The 11,587-nt window shown below is 49.1% G+C and overlaps 1 protein-coding gene across 1 annotated transcript; it reads left to right on the forward strand.

Moving 5' to 3' along the window:
- The first annotated feature begins 6,665 nt into the window (after positions 1-6,665).
- Positions 6,666-8,216, forward strand: LOC116417132 (inner centromere protein-like). Its single transcript, XM_031928509.1, has one exon. The coding sequence runs from the start codon at positions 6,666-6,668 to the stop codon at positions 8,214-8,216; it is 1,551 nt and encodes a 516-aa protein (XP_031784369.1).
- The last annotated feature ends 3,371 nt before the right edge of the window (positions 8,217-11,587 follow it).

An 11,587-nucleotide genomic window follows, 5' to 3' on the forward strand; every position in this document is an offset into this window, starting at 1 on the left:
AATTTTGCATTTCTACACATGTCGTAATTATTTTGTAATTCATCTATCTGTTTTTTTCCGGAGTTTGATATCTTTGAGAAGTTCAGATTTTTTATAACGTAGAGTTTCAATGTCAGCTTGTAAATTTCTTATGCGTCTTGTTTGTTGGTACATTTTCTTTTTACTTTGTTCTGATTTGACTACAGGATAATTTAAAAACTCTTCCAATATATGCTTTAAACTTGTTGACGAAGACTTGAAATCAGTTTTGTCAGATAGAGAAAATGTTTTACGTTAAAAGTTCATCTGCAGTTACATTTTTTCAATAACCAATTTTTACAAATTTATACCTTTCAAAAAAAATGTTTGAACTAAGAAACATGTACAACAACAGCACGGCGCAACCGCCTTTATTATTCAAATTGAATATGTTTTGCTTTGCATTACATAATATACATAATTTTTGAGTTTTAAAATACATTCAAAACAAATAAATATATTATGTGATGCGGCGTATATTCCGCCAAAATACATTTTATATATATCCTTTCTTAAGATATTTCAAAATTAATGAAATTATGTCATATAGATTTAGAGAAATACATTTCATCTTGTAGATTGACTTGATGCTAGTATTTTAGCTATTATTTATCTAATTTCATTTTGTGAGCACAATTTACATGTCTATGATGTTGTATCGGTCGGAATAACAGCACGACCCTGCAATAAACATCGCACATGTGCAAACCTTTGGCATGATATGCAAAATATAATTTCAGTTATTCTTTGCGAAAAACAGTACAGGCACACATTTTTCATACACTGCGATTCTCTAATCAATAAATTTGCCACTTCTTTTCTTTACACCTGTGGATCAAAATTCATATCAAACTGTTTTTTGTTTCCTATGCGACGAGGCGACTCGTCGTGCGCCGTGTCCTTCGGCGGGCTCTGTGTCGGATGCGAGGATCGTGAGGAGACGACCAGCGACGCAGGGCCAGTCCAGGACAGGGAGGTGCGGAGGAAGAAGACGGGGGCGAGGAAGAAGACGGGAGATCAGCTTTCAGACGGAGCCGAAAGACAGCCGGAGGCCAGCGTATTGCGAGCAACCTGTAAGTCCAGCTTACTCAGGCTGAGGCCTGCCGTTGGTATTGCGTGCCGCGAAGTGAGTGTGTGAGTGAGAGAGAAAGAGTGAGAGAGAGAGAGAAAGCTATCTGCGTTTAGGTGAGAGGAAATCGGGAGCCTAAATCGTGAGCGTCACGACAGCGCGGCCGAATCCGTCCAGACAAAGAGCCGCGCGGGTGCGATTCGAGGAATTGCGCGCGAGCATTGGGTCGAGAGAAGGGAGAGTCGCAGCGCGGTCGGAGGGGCGCCGCGGAAGCAGCGGGGGCCTGCCTTATCGGCGAAGTGTGCGAAAGAGAGAGAGAGAGGGAGAGAGGATCTAATGGATGATTTGCAGCGCCGGACGCAAGCGGAGGGGGAGAAACTCACGAGTTATTTAGCTAGTTTCAAGTATATAATTTCGCGATTTCGTCATCCGCCGTCAGAGCGTGAGCAGATAAAGCTGGCGTACCGTAAACTCCATCCGAAGTACCGTGAAGCGATTGGGAATAAAATAATCGAGACGCTCGACGATATCGAGAGGTATGGCCGGATTTACGAGAGAAAGAAGGATTTGGACTTGCGTTACCTTCCGCCGCCAGCGGCTGAGAAGATGCGAGTGCCTGGCGCGGCGTACACGGGCTCGAGAAAGCCTAAGGTAGCCGCAGTCCAGGAGGAAGAAGAAGGAGTTGCTGGGGTTGAGAGTGCGGCCGGAGGAAAGAAGGGTGGCAAGGGAAAGGGGAAAAATAAGGCTGGAAATAAGGGAGGCGCGCAGGCGTCGCCACCGGAGGTATCAGCTGAGTCTGAAAGCGCGCCGACGCCGTCGCCTCTCTCATATGCCGCTGCAGTTCAGAACTCGGCGAAAGGCGGAGTAGCCCACGCTAATCAGGCGAACTCACAGCAAGCCGGAAATCAGCTGCCGAATAGCAACAACGCGCCGAACAGGGTCTCGAACGATAAGGCGAAAGCTGTAGCTAGTGGAGGTGCGGTTGGCGCGGGCGGAGAGGACAAAAGGCAGTATCTCCTGAACGCAAGCGGCGCGAACAAACCGAACGTGGCGGAAGGATTTACGAGTGCGCGTATTAACGAATTTGCAGGGGCGTGTTACACCTGCCAAGGAGAACGTCATCGCGCGTCAGAGTGCCCAGAAGTTGTCTGCTTTGCGTGCCGGAGGAAGGGACACGTGAGCCGACAGTGTCCGAATAAGTTGACGCAGGGGACTTTAGTAGAGAATAACTCTGGCCCGCGAGAACAATGCCAAGGGTGTAACAGGCCCGGCGTTACGGTTAGGACATGTCCCAAGTGCGCTCCTTTATTTGGAAATGTGGGAAACGCGAAGGGCGGGGCACAGCGATAAATCCTGTGTCCCACAATTCGATCGCGTCAACATGCGAGCGAGATCGGACGAGTAGTGAGAGTAGTGTAGCCGTTGAAGAACCTAGTGTAGTCACGATTGAGAGTGATGTAGATTCGAGAGAGTCGGGCTCTGTCGCGAAAATACACCCGCGACAAGTCTGCTGGGGAGTGTGGGGGAAGACGATAAAGCACCTTGACGAGAAAGCTGCATGTCAGACTCCTGCAGTAAGAAAGTTGCCGGAAGTGCAGGAGAAGTCTGCGGCTGAGCTGCAACAGAGCCTGAAGCAGCACGGGTTGGGACAGTTGAAAGCGAGTGAAGCTTTCGGCCGCTCGGTGCCGTGGGTTAACAGCTTGTCTGCGTGGAGCGAAGGTGAGTTCTCGCGCGATGCAATCGAAGCAGTTCAATCTCGCGCCGCGAAACGAAAAGAGGTGACTTTTGAGGAGAATTCAAAAGATTCCTCTGACGGTGACGAGGCGACCGGTTACGTGAAGCTGAGAGAAATCGCGCGAGTAATCAAGTTGATCGAGGAGAGAGAGGTTCCTGCTGAGCCTGCGCAGTTGAAGCAGAACCTAGCCGGATGGAGTAAGAGTGTAGGGGAAATTCAAGTTGAGAAGAAAACGGAGTCACCCAAATCAGCTGATGGGCCGTTAAACTCCTTGAGAAGGAGCAGACGTTTGCCGGAGAATTAGTGAGAGAGATAGATGAGAGCGAGGTAGTGGTAGCGGGGCTTACAGCTGTCAATCGAAATTATGTGTTTGTCAGTCTTGGCGGCAAGAGAATTTTAACATTGTTACACCCAGGAGCGACGCTCTCGATGGTCTCTCCGAAAGTAGCGGAACACTATCGAGGTCGTCTGCTGCCGATTAACATGCGGGTTCGAACTGCGACCGGGAAATTGAGTAAGGTGCAAGGGTTCATGCGCGTGAAGGTAGATGTAGATCAGAACGTGAGGGAAATTGACTTCAAGGTCGTGCCGGATTTGGATCACGACGCGATTTTGGGGATGGATTTCTGCGAAAAATACGACGTGGACACGAGGCACGGCCGGAAGTAGAGTCTGTGGAGAGTCTGCGAAGGGCCATGGCACGCGTTCGCGTCAGCGACTAGAAATAAAGAGACGCTAGTTTTCGCAGAGTGTGCGGGTATTTCGGAAGTCGAACCAGATCAGCGCGAGGAGATTCAGAGAGTCGTTGATAGGGTTTTGGCGAATCAGCCGGAGGGCGCGGGTCTGGCGTGGATGGCGGAGCATCATATTGTCGTCACGGATTCGCGGCCGATTCTGCATCGCTGGAGACGGCGCTCGCCGAAAACCATGCAATTGATGGTCGAGGAAGTAGAGTGTTTGTTTTTTGAGGGGTTTATCGAGAGATCTACGGGAGATTACACTAACGCGCCGGTCATGGTTCGGAAGACCGACGGTACGTTCCGGTTTTGCATAGATTTTCGCGATCTAAATAAGATTACGGAATAAGAGCATGGATTCGATATTAGACCGTCTAAGAAGAGCGCGCTATTTATCGAAAATTGATTTACGTCAGGCGTATTATCAAATTCCACTCGCTAAGGAAAGCCAGAAGTATACGGCGTTCGCGTTGCCAGGCTCGGGGCTGTGGCAATTCACGCGAATGCCGTTCGGTCTTGTCAACGCGCCGATGACGTTGCAGCGATTGCTCGACGCGTTGTTCGGTCCAATACGAGCCGCACGTGTTCAGTTATTTCGATGACTTAGTGATCGCTACCGAGACGTTTGAGGAGCACATAGAGTGGACTGAGAGGGTATTCAGTAAGCTGAAGGAGGCGGGGTTAGTCGTTAACAAGAAGAAGTGTCAGTTTTTCTGTGAGAAAATCCAGTACCTAGGGTTCGTGCTCGATCGAGATGGACTAAGGCCGGATCCGGAGAAGGTAGCGCCGGTGCTGGATTATCCTGCGCCGAAAAACGTGAAACAGTTGCGTAGATTCTTGGGGATGGTAGGGTGGTATTCGCGCTTTATCAGCCGGGATTCCGAGTTAAAAATTCCGCTGGTGAAGCTGTTGAGAAAAGGGCAAACGTGGCAGTGGGGTAATGAGCAGCAGGAGTCTTTTGACGCATTTAAAAAGGCATTGACGGAAGCTCCGGTGCTCACGAGGCCGGACTTTAATGAGCCTTTTACTCTGCAGACCGACGCGAGCTCGCACTCGATAGCCACCGTTCTCACGCAGGAAGGTGAGGACGGAGAAAACCCGATTCTCTACGTGAGTCGAGTGCTCATGCCGGCAGAGAGAAATTACACTGTAACCGAGAAAGAAGCGTTGGCCGTAGTTTGGGCGATTAAAAAGCTTCGTCCGTATTTGGAGGGCTATAAATTTCGCGTGATTACGGATCACTCCGCTCTAAAATGGCTTCAGAATTTACGCGATCCGACGGCTAGGTTAGCGCGTTGGGCTTTAGAATTGCAGCAATGGGATTTTGAAATCGAATACCGTAAGGGCGCGTTGAACCACTTGCCGGATGCGTTGTCGAGAGCGTTTGAGCCGGAGGAAGAGGTGGCGAGTTTTGGGGAAATTAAAGATCCGGAGTATCTTAAGCTGCTTATAGAGGTAGAAAAATTTCCGCTTAAATACTCGAATTGGCGTGTCGAGGACGGAAGGCTTTATAGGTTTCGAAAAGAGCCCATGCTCGATCCGATAATTGATCGGGATGAGGGTTGGCGATTAGTAGTGCCAGTAGAGCAGCGTGAGCGCGTCCTTACGGATGCTCACTGCACACCGTCGACGGGTCATTTGGGCGTGGAGAAGACGTACGATCGGGTAGCGCGCGAATATTATTGGAAGGGAGTGTACCACGATGTGTATAATTTTGTGAACGAGTGTGATGATAGCGAGTTTCGTGAAAGAAAGACCACCAGAATTGGGATGTGCATGTGCACGAGTTTCGTCATGCGGTGAACACAGCCGTACAGTCGTCTCTCAACGTCTCGCCTGCGTTTCTGAATTACGGCAGACACCCGCGACCGGTGGCGAGTTTGCGCAGAGAAGTGGAGCAGAGAAAGGGTGTTGAGAAAGTAAATCCGGAGGATTGGGCGAATCGAATGAAACGTCTTGATGCGCTGCGCGACTTGGTTTCACAGCACATCGATCAAGCGCAAGAAAAACAAGCGAGAGAGTACAACAAAGGCCGGAGGGTAGTGACCTTTCAGGTGGGAAGTTGGGTGGATCGGCGCACTCATCCACTTTCGGGCGCAGCGAAAAAGTTCTCTGCAAAGCTAGTGCCGAAGTGGGAAGGGCCGTTCGTGATAGAGGAAGTGCTTGGCCCGACGGTGTATAAGCTGGGACCTGCACCAGGGCAGGATGCGAGTCGGAGGATAGCGAAGGCCGATATCATTGCGGCGACATATACCGAGCAGAGCAGCTCGAAAGGCAGCGAACCTCGCCTGATTTTCTTTATAGTTTTCAGGGGAACGAGATGCCGTGGAAGATGCCGCGACTCTGTGGCCACAGCAGCCCCGACGAAGAGGAACAGAGAGTTCTGCTGGAGGAGCCACGAAAGAGCGAGCCGCAGCAGCTAGGACAAGCCGGAGCGGAGACCTCAGTAATTCCGCAGAGATCAGCCGAGGAGAGCGTTATTATGATGCAACCCGGAGCTGCTCTTCCTGCACCGGACACTCGTGAAACTGGCCAGGAGGCCAGTGTAAGCGAGCTGGAGCCACCGACGGCAGTAACCGTCCTGGCAGCTCTAAACCAGGAGAGCGAGTTGGAGTATGAAGAGTGTGGTGATGGGGAGGCCTCTGTATCGGCTGATACAGTGGCAGGAGCCTTTGAGCCAGCAGCTGCGGAGGTTGTGGCGTCAGTTGCTGACATGACTGCGGAGGAGACGGCAAAAGGGAATCCTTCCTGGGCCGATGAGGTGGAGGGCCAGCCCAGTCAGGAAGAGCCCCAAGCCATTCAGGAGGTCACTGAGTGCGCGAGCCAGGCGGAGCAGGCGCAGCACGGGGAGATGAGACCACCGACTAAGATTCCGCCCCTGCCTCCAATCGTTTCGGCTGTGACGTTCAACCCGAACTTCATGCTGCCGGACGAGCCGAAGCGGTATGCGTGGTTACAACCCTCTGGTGCGCCTGTTTTATTTCAGAAGAGCCTGGCCAAGCGACATTGAGCTATCCCGAAAAGCTGGGGCACCCTTCGCCGCCCCCGAACGATTCTGCCGCTGCAGAAGCCAACGGGGAGAGCTGTAGAGACGACGCCGGAGCGTATGGAGACTGAGTACCTCCAGGCGGGAACTGGCAGCTCGACGAGCAACGGGTCGACACCGGGGCTGCGCTCTCCAGTCAAACCTATGCAGGTCGTGACGCCCACGGCGCAGAGAAGCGGTGCGCCCATTCCCCGGATGATCCCGATAGACGCTGGGCAGGCGGCTCTAGTCAGCTGGGATGAAGACTGGGATAACGAGGGCCAGCAGCCACCGGCAAGAATAGCCGCTCAAGTGCCAGCGAGAGTAGAGGAAGAGGAGCCAGAGCCGCCTTGTAGGAAGAGTCGCAAGGGGAAGAAGGCTTACAATCCACGTCGCCAGTTGACTGGAGACGACTACTTCCCATTACACTTGGAGTCACGGGAAGCTTCGCCGGAGCCCGGAGCCCCAGTGAGACCGGGTCAGAGCCGAGAAGAAGGCGCATTCGCAGGCGCACCACTGAGAGTAGTGAAGAAGACGAGTAGGCCCTCTTCACCGTCTGTTGGAAAATTCCGATGCCCAGGAGAAGCAGCGTGGCGGAGATATAACTTCCTCTTGAGCCGTCTACCACCGCGAAGAGGAGGAGTCTTGTTCAGGGATGGCCAGCCGGTGCCAGTAGTGCCAGCCATCGACCCTCCGCCTTACTGCTGCTTTAACTGCTGGGATCGAAACCACGCAGTTCGGAGCTGCCCAGAGCCGGAGAGACGCGACTACTGTGCCAACTGCGGTCGGCATGGAGTTAGGATTGAGGAGTGCCCTCGTTGTGCGGAGGAGTTTAAGAGAAGAGAGCGTCAGAGACAGCCGGAAGATAGGAGTGGTTCTCCTCCTAGAAAGCTGACTTCGAGAAGTCGGAGAGACGAATTAGAGAGAGAGGAAGAGTGTAAGAGACGTCAGCGAGAAGAGTTAGAGAAGGCAGCAGAGAGAAGACATCAAGAGATGAGAAGAGAAGAAGAAAGACGGGAGAGAGATGAAAGATGGAGAGCTGAAGATGAACGTCGCCAGAGAGAAGAAGAGCAGAACCGCAGATATGTGGAGCAGCGGAAGGCAGAGCGACGCGCAGAAGAAGCTCGACAGGAAGCTGAAGCTTTGAGATTGGAGGAGCAGCGGAGAGTAGAGAACAACCGTCTGCGAGAGGAAGCCGCTCGTCTCCTGGAACAGCGAGAAGAACAGGCCCTGAGAGCTGAGCTTCTGCGCCAGCTAAATGAGAGAAAGCAGTCAGAGGTGCAGCGAGTAGCAGCAGTGCGAGTGGAGGAAGAAGCGAGAAGGGCGTTTGAGCAACGACGGCTGAGGGAACAGCAGGAAGAGCTTCTGAGAACCGAAGAGTTACGGCGACAGATTCGGGGGGCAGAACTCCGAACAGCGGAAGAGCTGAGAAGGATTGAATCCCAGCGTCAAGCACTAGAGGCTCGACTCCTGCAGCCAGTCCGGGGAGTCATGCCGGAGAGAGAAGGAAGAGTGTTGGGACCACCAAGAGTGACCCACCTGCCAGCAGAACCAGCCCAAACAAGAGATCCAGTGAGAGATGCCCTGGCGCTGCACGCGGTGCTTCGCCGGGTCTACGGTCAACCCCAGTAGACGCAGGAGAAGAGGGATGAGACCAGCCGGAGGGGACCAGCCGGAAGCACAGAGAGCAGAGCAAAGGCCCGCAAGGGCCGGTAAGTATCTTTCTTGCATTTATAGCCGAAGGACGATGGTAGACGGAGTAATCAGGGATTACTCCGGTCTAGTGAGGGGGATTGCGACGAGGCGACTCGTCGTGCGCCGTGTCCTTCGGCGGGCTCTGTGTCGTGTGCGCGATTTGAACTAACGTGTGTGTTTTCTTGTTTTTCTCGTGCGAGTGTGGTGCGAGGAATCTAGGAAGCCGGTGGACAAGGAGCGACGACAAGGCTTCAGGGAAGCAGCGGATTTTGAGGAGAAGAAGAGTGTGAGAGAGTTCGCGGAGATCAGCTTTCAGACGGAGCCGGAAGACAGCCGGAGGCCAGCGTATTGCGAGCAACCTGTAAGTCCACCTTACTCAGGCTGAGGCCTGCCGTTGGTATTGCGTGCCGCGAAGTGAGTGTGTGAGTGAGAGAGAGAGAGAGAGAGAGAGAGAAAGCTATCTGCGTTTAGGTGAGAGGAAATCGGGAGCCTAAATCGTGAGCGTCACGACAGCGCGGCCGAATCCGTCCAGACAAAGAGCCGCGCGGGTGCGGTTTGAGGAATCGCGCGCGAGCATTGGGTCGAGAGGAGGGAGAGTCGCAGCACGGTCGGAGGGGCGCCGCGGAAGCAGCGGGGGTCTGCCTTATCGGCGGGCAGACGAACAGGACGTGAGGGCGAAGTGTGCGAAAGTGAGAGAGAGTGGGAGAGAGAGAGAGAGTGTGAGTGAGCGCTAGAACGTGCGCGACGCGAGCGCAAGCGAGCTACGACGACGTGAAGTGTACGGAGGCAACAAGCCTCGTGAGAGTGCGAAAGTGCGCATGAGTATGTGTGTGAGAGCGTACCAGACGAGTCGGTCGCGAAGCCGACGGCCGAGAGTGTCCGCCGAATCCGAGTGAATAAAAAGGATAAAGAGAATTTAGAGAGTTGTGATTTCTGTCCCCCTTACACACCGTTGTAACCCGAACAGCGGAATCCTCGTGGAACTCCTTCCGAGATCTACAGAAAAATAATAGTGTCGAGGCTTCGGGACGGGGTTGAGGCGCTAGTTCTCACCCCAGATTGGCCACGTCACACCTATACAATCCATATAGTACATTACAAACACGCCGCACTTATATGCGTCTTTTTGTAATGTCTTGTCAATTGTAAATGCTTCGTAACTCCAATTTATTTGCAAATTATTGGTATTCATGTCTTTTGACATATTTATGTACCTTAGAAAACTTTTGACGCAAAGGATTGCTCGTCTACTCTTTTTATTTATTTTTTTTTTTTTCATTTTGCAAGGGGTCAATGTGAAGTAACACAAGTTTGTCAACATCAACTATAAATAAGCACCAATGATCATTAGTTTCATAAGGCATTAATATTTTTCCTTTGAATTTACCTTGCAAATGAAACATGAACCAGTCAGAATCAATTTCTTTCTCTGAAATTTCTTTTAACAACATTTTTGTGTGTTGAGTAGGAACCGATACACAATTTTTCCAATTCTTTTTGTTTATCATGCTAAAAGCATCTATTATATCGCTATCAATATATAAATCTCTGACGTTGCCAGTATCGATTCTCAAAGATTTATATTTACTAATGAAGAGGAGTGCTTCATAGTCTTTTGTGCAGATAACTGGCTTCCTCTCATTATTATCAAAATTTCTATGATCTCTGATTGGATGATCGATTATTCATTTGTACTTTTGTAGTGTACGATTTTCATTTGAAGCCATGTAATAATTTATGTCGTCAACTAAACCATTAGGTAAAATCATTAGCGTTATTGATAACGCAACTTTTTTACATGGATATAAAGAGACATGTATCATGGTATATGCTGAAATATATTCTTCTACAATGTTTTCTATGCCTGTATCAAAAATATTCTCAGTAACTATATTATTTGTCTCATCTGCGTTTTCATCAAATTTTTCTGATTTTATTTGTAACTGATCATAAGTACTGTTATCGATTGCATTTGAAAATATATCATATCCGTTTTCATGTTCCTCCTTCACCTCATATTTCCCTTTTTTATATTCTGGCATTTCATCATTATCCATTGCTACGTTAGCAATTACTGAAACATGCTCTCGTTTACAGTTTTTCGTTATCATAAAGCAATTGATCAAGTATTGTATTTTTTGTAATGTCGTCGCATTTTTCGAATTTGATCTGTAACTTATCATTAAGATTGTTGTCATTATAATCAAAACATGAATCATCTTTCTCGTTGACAACAAATTTGCCTTCTCTTATTGCTAACATTTCATCTTCAATATCTGTAAAAAAATCTTCATCTTCATCAAAAAGACTCATCTTGCAAATACCGTCAGAGTCTTTCATATCAGAGTATTTCTTTTAAACATCACTTCTTTGTTGATACATACTTCTTTTAATTTCATAGATCGTACTCACTCTGTTCTAATGAAAGTATATAGAACAATGATTTGCATGCGAAAAATCATCCGAAAAATTTCGAGTGTCCTGGGACTCGAACCCGAGCCCTGCACAAGGAAAGCCGCTCGCCTTAGCCAACCGAGCCAAGTAGACGTTGTCATTTGACCAACTATCTTGGGCATTACTTTTTAAAAACAGTTCGATCTAAGAACTGCCAAAGAACTAGGATAAAAAGCGTTACATCTTGTAACAAGAACTGACAAAGAAAACTACCAAGTTCGTAGCTTTTTCACCTTTTTAAATCGGCCAATTTCTACCAGGGAATTTCAAGAAAAGTTATGTAGAATTTTCTGATTATTACGGTTTTGCCGGTTAGCGTAACCAGACTGTTTAAACCCCTTTTCCTGGTTTTCGTGCGATTTACCCCACCCAGAAAATTGCGTTTTTTCATATTGAATCGACTGAGAGTGGTTAGAACAGAAAGCCTTGTGCAGACAATACGCGGGTAGCTGCACCCAAGGACAACTCAAAGAAAATACTTTTTGAGGTTTTTGATTTACGGTTCCGTTCTCGGTGAGAGCTTGACAACGAATGAACAGAATGTTAAAATTGAGCGCTCGGATCAAAAGTTATAAGTCTTTTAAAAATGGTAAAAATCGCTGATTTTCGTAAAAAATCCAAGTTTTTATGATTTTTCGCTATTTTCAAGCCTAGACAACTTTTTACCCAGGCAACCATTTTTAACTCACCAGCCCTCAAATTAAAGCTCTCTTCTAATACACATTTTTTAATTGCGCCTTCAGACACTGAATGGGTAAAGTTGAACCATGGCTAATTTTCGTTTATTTTTCCCATGTTAAATTCCCATAAAGTGCCCGACAAAAAAATAAGTATTTCATAATCGCGGGAACCCA

The sequence above is a fragment of the Nasonia vitripennis genome, chromosome 4, assembly GCF_009193385.2.
Source record: "Nasonia vitripennis strain AsymCx chromosome 4, Nvit_psr_1.1, whole genome shotgun sequence".
Classification (NCBI taxonomy): domain Eukaryota; kingdom Metazoa; phylum Arthropoda; class Insecta; order Hymenoptera; family Pteromalidae; genus Nasonia; species Nasonia vitripennis.

Coding starts and splice junctions, on each gene's coding strand:
- LOC116417132 (XM_031928509.1), top strand. CDS start 6,666: ATGGAGACTGAGTACCTCCAGGCGGGAACTGGCAGCTCGACGAGCAAC.